The sequence below is a fragment of the Sprattus sprattus genome, assembly GCF_963457725.1.
Source record: "Sprattus sprattus genome assembly, chromosome: 2".
In the NCBI taxonomy this organism is placed as follows: Eukaryota; Metazoa; Chordata; class Actinopteri; order Clupeiformes; family Clupeidae; genus Sprattus; species Sprattus sprattus.
This window is the reverse complement of record NC_137921.1, coordinates 33,986,555-33,996,691: the sequence shown is the minus strand read 5'-3', so window position 1 is coordinate 33,996,691 and position 10,137 is coordinate 33,986,555. Positions and strand designations below refer to the sequence as shown.

Here is a 10,137-nt window from a genome sequence, read left to right as displayed (position 1 = left end):
CACATGACTGTTATGGGTGTGAATCACAATTCGACACCCTTTTTCCCTTTAACCTACAAAACCTACAATTTATCATTGAGATGCACCTTTTCTGAACAAGAAGTAAATTACACGCTAACACACCCCCTTCCCTTTTTTTGTGTCAGGTTATTTTTGCCAGAGAATCAGGTCACACTTGTGTCTGTTTGTGGAGGTAAAGTGATAGCCTGAGTCAAGAAAAAAAAAGAATCAAACTCAAGGAGTTTCACTGCAACTTCAGCACCAGTATGGAGGCCCTCTACTCCTTCAGCTCCCCCACATCCTGCCCCTCAGTGTACGGCTCGAACAACTCCAGCGTCATCCTGGAGCATTACAACCACACGGGGCGTCTGCAGCACCGGCAGCCGGGGAAAAGCGGGTTCAGTGTGACCACAGCCAGCTTCCTGGCCATTAGCATCTTCATCGTCCTGGAGAACCTGGTGGTCCTGCTCGCCGTGCTCTTCCGCATCCGGCTGCGCAGCCGCTGGGTCTACATCTGCATCGCCAACATCAGCCTCAGCGACCTGCTGGCTGGACTCGCCTACGTGGTCAACCTGTGCATGTCTGGCAGCAGGACCTTTGAGCTGAGCCCGGCACTCTGGCTGTTCCGCGAGGGGCTCCTGTTTGTGGCCCTGGCTGCATCCATCTTCAGCCTGCTGCTGATTGCCATGGAACGCTACACAACCATGATGAAGCCCATGAACCAGAAGTCGGCCAAGAAGACGTGCCGCATCTACACCATGGTGGCACTGTGCTGGGTTCTGGCGTTCGCCATAGGCTTCCTGCCCCTGCTGGGGTGGAATTGCGTGTGCAACCTGAGCAGCTGCTCCACCCTCCTGCCCCTCTACTCCAAGAGTTACATTCTCTTCGCCCTCATCCTCTTCTTCATCATGCTGACAGCCATCGCGTTCCTCTATGGCGCCATCTTCCTGCACGTGAGGAACAGCACGGCGCTTAGCTCCACGCGGAGTCGCACTCGCTCCATGCGGCTGCTGAAGACGGTCATCTCCATCGTGGGAGCCTTCAGCCTGTGCTGGGGCCCGCTCTTCTTCCTGCTGCTGCTGGACTTCTTCTGCTCGTCCCGCGACTGCAGCCTCCTGTTCAGCTCCGACTGGGTCATTGCCCTGGCCGTGCTGAACTCCGCCATGAACCCCCTCATCTACTCGTTCGGCAGCATGGAGCTGCGCAAGGCCATCGCCAGCATCCTGTGCTGCTGCTGCCTGTGGGCAGGCCTGTGTGACCCCAAGACCTTCATGTCTAAGGAGACGGCCAGCACCTCAGGGAGCCGACATGACAGCCTGCGAAACAGCTTCAGCAAGGTGAGGAGCATGAGCACGAGCCCAACGCCCAAAACCAGAAAGATGCGGCTCAGCACCACCACCTCTTGCTTGTCTGTGTCAAGTGGTTAGATACTGTAAACCACAGGATACACCTTTCTCAGTTCTCAGCAGCTCCACCCAAGCACGCTGCAAGTTAAGCACTTCTCCAAAGCTGAAGTGTGCAGGCCTTTGCATTATTCCGCCTGACTGTTTGTTATTCGTAAAATGAAAGAGATCAACGCACAGAGACAACTGCTAACTGTCAGGGGGCACGGAGATCTGGTGTTTTGATGCAATGTTTAATGAACTGTTACACTTGCGACACCTGATGTGCGTTCAAATTAGCAAACAAATCAACAGATTTTCGTTTGCCCTGAGTTTTGGGGCGAACGTTTGCGCTTTGCACACAAACGGTGTGAGGAGGTAGTTCTCGGCGAACAGCATGGATGCTGGACTTTTCAGCGGGTTATCATTTGAATCAAACAACTTGAAATGTTTACACAAAAATGTTCAAATTTAAAGGTTTAAAGATTCAAATTCAAATTTGTCGGCCGACAACATTCGCCTCTGTTTGCCACATTTTAACGCACTTCTGATTTATTGCCAGTTATGTCACAGTCATGATAGTCAAATCTGTGATGAACATGCTTTAATCATGCCGTATTATTTGCTCACTATTCTCATCTTTTATCATACTTTCATGTAAGCATTCAAAATATCCTATAAGGCTGGTATATCTTTGTATATAACATAAACTTAACGTGAAAGATATATTGTTGTTTTTTTTCATATGATATTTGTATATCACATTAGTATTAAATATGATTTGAAGGCAAAACTGTGAACTGCATTTGTACTGCATCTTGCACATCAATATATTTTGTGACATTTTTTGAATGGCTCTGTATGCCTTTTTGTATTGAATATAATAAAGTTATTGTGAATATTAAAATAAAGATGTTTTCAAATTTAGATTAAGACTAACTTCCTCTACTTCCCACTGTAAGTTACACCAAGTCAACTCAAGGTGGAGACATTCAAGCAGACAACTGCGCTGGTGAAGTTAAGAACCAGCACAGCCCTTTAGTCAGCAATAGGAAGTGCTCCTTCAGTAAGGCCCAGGTGTGTGCAGACTTTCTGCAACCCTGCACTCAGCTGTCCAGTTAAAGGAAGTGGTTATCTTTAGGGAGATGCCACCTTGCCTCAGACGCTGATTTAAGGTTCAGGTCCTCAAAAGGCTGTGTTTTGTATCAACTCAGCAATGGTATTTCTGTCCCCTGCCCTTGAGATAGTCATGCCTGGGGCAAATAGACAAGCACATAGTTGATTGTTTGACTTGGCAGTTATGCCTTTTAATCTTAAATGGCAAAGCAATCTATTTGCTGCTATGCTGTTTAATGATACAGGTTAGGATCAAAAGGCGCATATCTTCAACCATATTAGTGTCACTGCTTTAAGCAAGATGTAATTAACTGATTATTTCACAGCGTAAGGGGAATCATAATCTCGCCCCACTGTGACTTTGTGACATTCCACCCAGAATGTGGGAACATATCATGTGCAGTTACAGTTACAGCTTCACACACTGGTAGGGTTCTGAAGACGACAGTAGTAGAGCTCTGCAGACGACAGTGGTTATCCTCCTCCTCAGTTTTCCAGGTTCTTCTCCCTTCATGTTCTCACCTCAAGCCCATTTAAAAAAAAAAAAATAGTCACGTGGCCGTTGGGTTGAGCTCTGGGCGAAACAGCTGTCATAAATCACTCTGATGGATCACTCACCGGGCAGCACCATGGATAATCGATGAGGGGAGACAATGAAAAATCCTTGGTGCAGATGAAAGGGACATCTCATGATCCGAGTGACAGGGTGCGCCCGTCTCCAGCCGTGCCATACCATATCAGGGCTGCTGTTTGGAGCCAGATGAGGTGTGCGGAGAGGGGGGAAAAATTCATTTTTTTCCACCCCCTCGCTCCGTTTCTCTGTGTGATTGATGTGCCCTAACATGGAGGCATGATTCATTGCCTTTAATTCATTTGCCCTTTTTTGCTTTCAGACGGAGGTCAGAAAAGCTGAGATGGAGGTGTGATTCAAATCTGCTCCCCAAGGTTTTCTCTGTAAGCAGAGCGTTACTATGGTGAGCATGCGAGGTTAATGTAATATTCTCTCTTCAAGGAGCGTATTCATAACTCAGAGCGTTTGGGAGGATCACACATACATACAGCATGTGCCAACAGTTTACAAAGCCAAACAGAAAACTGTATTAAATCACATCACATATTTTCCGCATAAAACATTAACAAGATTCTTCCAATACAGGCTGTCTCAGTGAAGGTTGTTTGTCATACAAACAAGTGGTTGCTAGCACAGACTTCGCAGACTGTTCCTCAGCACACACTGCTGCATGTTTTACTGTTAAAGTTGATAAACCTCTCCTCCTGAACTCTGGCAACAGTCCAATTCATGGCAGGGGCAAAAAAGAACCGGCAAAATTTGGTCACTGGTTTGGCCACTGGTTATGTGATATTTTGACGTGTCAAAAGCTGATCCACTTTTTCTCTTTTTCAGTCTCACACACCTATTTCTGTCTCATGTTTTATTTCCTCTCCCCTCCCTACCCCTTTGACAAGCAGTGGGTTAATAGCTGTTGCGTGCCGATGCAGCTGTGCCCTCTTTAATTACTGTGCATAGCCTCCAGGTGTGAAGCAGACAGATAGAGAAGTACTGTCTGAGGACAGTCCCCAGCTCAACGGGGCTCTACTTTGCACTTAGTTGACATACTGTACTGCTTCACCAGCCACAGTTAATATGCAATACACAGCATATGCATAATCACCATAGGCACCACAAATGTACTTTTGCTGTGATCACAAACCAAAGAGGTTTAACCACAGGTCTTATACCATATGTGTCACTTTTATCTGAAAAGGAAAACCATGAAAATAATGACAAAGTACTTTTGGAATGGTGTGATCTGTAACAGCTGTTTAATTGTGAAAAGGTTTGCACGCACCTTGAAGCGGTACTTGAAATTGAGCCTTATCTTCACCATCATAATAATAGGTAACAGAATCAACCAACGTTCAGCGTTCAACCACAGTTTTCCTGAGGAAATCAAAAGGATGTCACTGGCAGTTATTTGGTACATTGGCTGTTCTGATTTTAGAGGAAATTATAGGAGCTGTATCCTCAATGCACATTAGGGGTATTATGTTAAAGCACAGACCCCTCTAAAAAATACCAGAACACAGATTAGCTGTATAGAACTGATTGTGAAATCTGCTAACTTATGTCCATATATGTTTATTGTGCAACTAGGTACTAGATATCAAATGTATGGGCTTTCAAAATGCCGTTGAAGCTGGTATGTTATTTGGAATAACTGGAAAGACCACTCAGTACAAGTTTAGTTTCATGGTTTAATTTAGACACAACAACACAACAAAGGTAAGTTACTGACATACCATTTATGAACCAGATAATCAAATCCACGTTATTAGCTCATTCCTGAATGTGCGAATCACAGAACCCCTGACCAAATTCTAGTTGATACATTTATTTAATAAAATAACTAGATCTATAGTTTAAACACTGACGCATCTGAAACACATAGAACTAAAACCAAACTGGATTGATCTCTACGCTGTGGAGTTCTTCATGGCGTGACCTGGGGCAACCTACAGAGGACAGAGGCCATGGCAGCAGTTGTTTCTCACATGGCTTTGTTGTTTTATTGCACAGATGGTTTTGCTTAGTGTAAACTAATTATAAAGGCTGCCCACAGCCATGGCCAGGACCAGAAAGACCCTGATTGAAGAGTGATGCAGGCAACAGAACAAAATCAAACAACATAAAACAGCCACATCACACGGGCCGGTCAGCGTCAGGCAATCTGACATTTCTATGGAAACTAAAATAAGTAGCTGGTAATGAACGCCACTCTTTTGTGTTGTTACCCTCCTAGAACTGGCTGAGCAAGGAAGTAATTTATTCACCAGATATCATATTTTCATCATTTCAAGGAGTTGACCTGTGGTAAACTATTACAGCTCAGACTCAGCTACTGGAAACAAGGGACTGAATGTACTCCACAGTTGTCTCAATGGACTCATGCAACTTACACGACTAACATGAAAAGACAAGTAAGAACAGACTATGGCCATCGGTTTAATAATTCATAATTTATCATTTTCCTGGAAGAATACAAATTTAGATGGAATAAAAAATGTCAAATACATGCTGATGTCTATGGGCTCAGATTTTAAGCTAGGTGAGCCAGGTGGAAGATAGCTAACAAGCTGTAATTTGATCCCAAGTCCAGGTCAACCCAGAGAGCGTCATGATTCAATGTTTGTATTTGGGAAGACATGAGAGGGGGAAAGGGCAGGTACGGACACCTATGATTCACATGTGGTTGAGAAGCAAGGGTGGGAGAATGATGATAAGAGTGCAATTGCTGCGCCAAAAAAGAGGTATGATTCAGCCTTTGTGTGCAGAGGGAGGGAGTGGTGAGACTGTGGCTGGAAAGGGTTGGTGGCACAATTATGTGGTCATTATGGGAGGAAGCAGAGGTGAGAAAATGGAAGGGGATAGGAAGAGATAAGGGACGGCTCACAAAATGGCGCTGTCTAGTCTTGTAAGAGGGGCAGCGATGTTGCAGATTTAAGATAAGGCATGCTGTGGCTGATCACTGGAAGTTGGGCGAGGACGCCTGAGGTTGATGGCAGTGCTGATGAGATGAATGCTCCCACACTGTTCTGTCATCTCTGGCTAATCTTAAGATGAAATGAACAGGCTGTAGCCAGTCACGCAGAGCAGGATAGTGGAACTGTTGCTATAGGAGGTGAAAGTGAGAAACGCAGTGGCCAGAATCCAGATGGGTGGGACGAATACTGGAGCTAACATGAAGCGCCTGAGAGAGGGAAGTGGTTGAGCCTGGATTCAGTCTTGTGTTGACATCACATTCTAAATGAGGGTTGTTAATATAAGTGGCTGCTGGCTTGTGGAGCCAGAGGTATGATGGTGGAGACTGCGGGATGGGACTGGAACGAGAGAGTTTAGGCTTGATGGTGGTTTCGTTTTGGAGTCAGTGGACTTAGGCCTAGAGGCTGAGGGTTGGGGAGGCAGTTCTGGTGCAGGTCAGTAGACATGATGAGCAAGAGCCAAAGAGGTGTGAGTGAGACATGGAGCTTGAGACAAGCACGCACCACTGGAGATGCGCATTTAAATTGGATGATGGACTAGCGATGTCAAGCTAAACTGTTAAAAAATGAAACTGGAAACTAATCGCTGAACTCGGTCTAGACTTATTTGAGCTTTTGGCATGGAGTCATTTCAGTAAGGGGAGGAGAGAGTGAAGTACATCAACTCACTTCACCTTAAGGCATGATGACTAAAATTAGATTTTTCATTTTCTTCTGGGCAAGAATTTGGATGTTTTGTCCATAAAACTCGTCATGGAGGTGGGTTCCATGCCTGTGTTGAGGGCTTGGTCTTTCGTCTCTGAATTACCTAATATGCTTAAGTGAGCTTGAGGAGATGGTGAGGCGATGAGGTAACCTATAGGGCTGCCACTTAAACCACCAAAAGCTGCTTCATTGTTCCCCACTCCTGGTGCAAAGCTCTTAAAATAACCTCTATCTCTAGACACTAGAGAACCTCATCTGTAGACACCAGAGAACTTCTATCTGTAGAGACTAGCGAGGCACAGCATAAAAGGGTTAAACCACCCACATCAATCATGACTCTGGCACCTCCAGCTTTGGGCCGTTCTAATGAGCACAATTTACAGGTACAAAACCAGACTTATTGGCCTTATCCCACCTTTCAGGGACTCTTGCTGGTTGATCGAGACACCCAGACAAGTGGAGGATGACTATAGGGAGCATAGCGGGAATCTCCACGCTCATTACAACTCCTTTAAAAGTCTGCAATTGTCTGGTGAAAAGTAAAGGCTGGCAGATCCACTTACAGCAGAGGAGACAGATGACAGCCTGTGATCATTGGATTATTGGATTAGTAGATTAGTAACAATGCAACTGAGAGAGAAAGAACAAAATTCCAAAAAAGACACAAATTCCATGTGCAAGGCAGAAAATAAGAAAGAAGTTATAGCTTTTACATAACTTAATATTCCTGGAAAAATTGCTGGATTTGACAACACTGATACATTGCAAATTTTAAACTTTAGTTTGAATTCTTTGTTTTACTCACCACCAACAATTTGGTCATGTGTTCTATTATCTTCATCACAAAACATAATGTCACACTGCAAACATTGTAGCTCTAAAATTCTGGTATCTTGGGTAAAATCAATTATAAAATCAAACATTTTAAACACTTTCAAAGGAATCTTCCACAGAGACCTTCAGTTCAAGTCTGAGATGTCTTAATGGACTTGTCTGTTTGTGCTCTCGTAAAGCTAAGAATGTTATAGTGATGTAACCTCAAAAGGCCTGTGAAGTAACACTGCATGCGTTTACAGCTAATTCATCACAGCCCAGAACTTAACTCTGCCCCTCAGAAACCTAATCAAATGTACATTCATCAAATATACACGATCACACCAGGAACCGTCTATGAGAACTGTCCTTTATGTCGAAGGGTCATAACTGATAAGCGGAATGCTCAGAACATCCCGGCCAATTACAAGTTGAACTTTTCTGGCCCGTGTCTAACCAACGAGCTGAACTCTGCTGACCTTTCTGCTGCTGCTGCTGCAGTGGTTGCGCGGAATGATGAGTGATGTTACTGGTGTGGGAGCAGTGGGCCGCACTCCTGTTCCTGCTGAACTGAGCCAGTATTCTGTGGACACACTGATACCAGTTCAGTAGGTACAGAAGGTCATAACCCGGTTCACGTGTTCTTCAGTCAAATGAACGATTCTTGAACTTGAATGGGATGCGTGTCCCAAAATGCAGGGGTGGTAGGTGAGGTCATGACAACACAATGATTCAGAGAGGCTTTCACGGAGACAGAGACAGTGTGTGCATACACAGCATATGCATGTTTATTCTGTCTTAGCCTGGCTTGGTGCAGCTTGCAGAGCTGCAGGAATGGGCCACTCCATCACAAGCTGACGGTGCCGTTCATTAGTGGGAGGATGACATGCGTGTGTGTGTGTGTGTGTGTGTGTGTGTACGCATGAGTGTGTGTGTGTGTGTGCCGTTCATTAGAGGGAGGATGACACGCACACTCCAGAAATGAAAGCAGGGCGTGTCCCTTTCTCTGTATAAATGCACGGCCTTGTTCAGGGCTAAGCGCCGACTGAAAGGGACAGGCCCACTGCGTGCTGCAACTGGCTTGACATTTGCAGAGCATTCCTTCGGTCTTTATGGGAAATGTGCGCTGCCCGCCGTGGCTGCCTCCGAGCCCACATCACTGAGTGGGCTTCCTGCAGCCCTGTGATTAACTCTCCCTTCTTCTTTTACAATGAGGTGAGCTGGGTTTTTCAGCAGAGCCTTTTTACATCCTATCAACTATTTCACTTCAGGCACTGAACTTAGCCACTGTGAACAGTATGTTTTAGGGATCAATGCTCATCAATTAGCTAAGCTCTGTGCCTTTAGCAAGTGACGTTATAGGATGTATAGAACCCGTAGGACTACTGAGGAGAAAGTGTTCTACCACCTGTGATGTACAGCTTGGTTGTTTGTTGCTGTATCATGCAAGTGTGATTTTGGATGGGTTGTGTGTGGCGGCATTGCAGACTCATCACAATCTCTGCTGGGTGTTCCATTAACTTCACGCTGTGCGGCAGAGCAAATAGCCTGCACTCATTCAATATTAAATCTTGTCAGAGGTCTGGGAGGAGTTCCCACTGCTGAGAAATCCCAGCCCTATTTCACAGTCAGTCTGCAATCCTATGGATTAAACTTGTTATTTACCCAAGTCTCACATCAGTAAAATTCAATTCTCATATAATGCAAATAAGCTTATTTGGCAGGTCGTGGATCTGTTTGGTTTATAAAACCTTAGCCTCGGCCAGCCTGGTAATCTTTAAATCTCAGCCAAATATGTGACCTCCTCCATATTCATTCAGTGCAGCACAACCTTTTCGCCCCTCGTCATGCCACTTGTCTCAGATCCAAGAGAATTGGAGTGAAGTGTGGACAGATGTGCCTTCGAGAGAAGACACACCGATGCCAGCAGTGTCCTCTCACACACCTGGAAAGCAATGAAGAAGTGGAAATCCCTGGCAATGTGATTTTTGTTTATGTTTGTCCACCAAATCACGGTGCCAGGAACCCTCCCCGCCATCGCCAGACTGGATGCACCAGATGCTCCCCAGCTGTTGCCCAGCTGTGACCTGCGGCTGCTCTTACCCTATGGGGAAAGAGAAAAAAAAAGCATCTTTATCTACACATCATGAAAATCAGAGAAGTTTAGCCCATGGAAAGATTTACCACCACTGGAACATGGATGTCAATTTCTGGAAAGGATTAGAAATAAATCAATGATACGCCTCAGACTCCTAACTGATGTAGTTTGACACCACTGTTCAGAATGAGCTCAAACGTCCAACCAAACTACTCCAGGTGAAACTGGTTCTCAGTGTATGATGTGAAAATGTTCATAGAATCGTATTTCAGAACTGTAGAGATGGAAAGTATCAGTATGATTTCATTCAAACATGAGATTCTATAAAGACTGGCATTTCAGAAAGCTGTCAATTCCTTCTTTAGAGCTCTAAAATAGCTCTTTGTCCCTGATTGCCACGATGAAGTTAACAGATCAGAATGATCAACTGCCTTTAAACATACCAGAGCAAGACATGGCGGGAAGAAGGAAATGTTTTCAGAT

The 10,137-nt window shown here is 44.9% G+C and overlaps 1 protein-coding gene across 1 annotated transcript; it reads left to right on the top strand.

Moving 5' to 3' along the window:
• Positions 1–266: 266 nt before the first annotated feature.
• On the top strand, positions 267–1,427 carry s1pr4 (sphingosine-1-phosphate receptor 4; the record flags this gene model as incomplete). The annotated part of the gene is made up of 1 exon (XM_080860836.1): positions 267–1,427. One exon carries the CDS (start codon positions 267–269, stop codon positions 1,425–1,427), a length of 1,161 nt encoding a protein of 386 aa, XP_080716962.1.
• Positions 1,428–10,137: the final 8,710 nt, after the last annotated feature.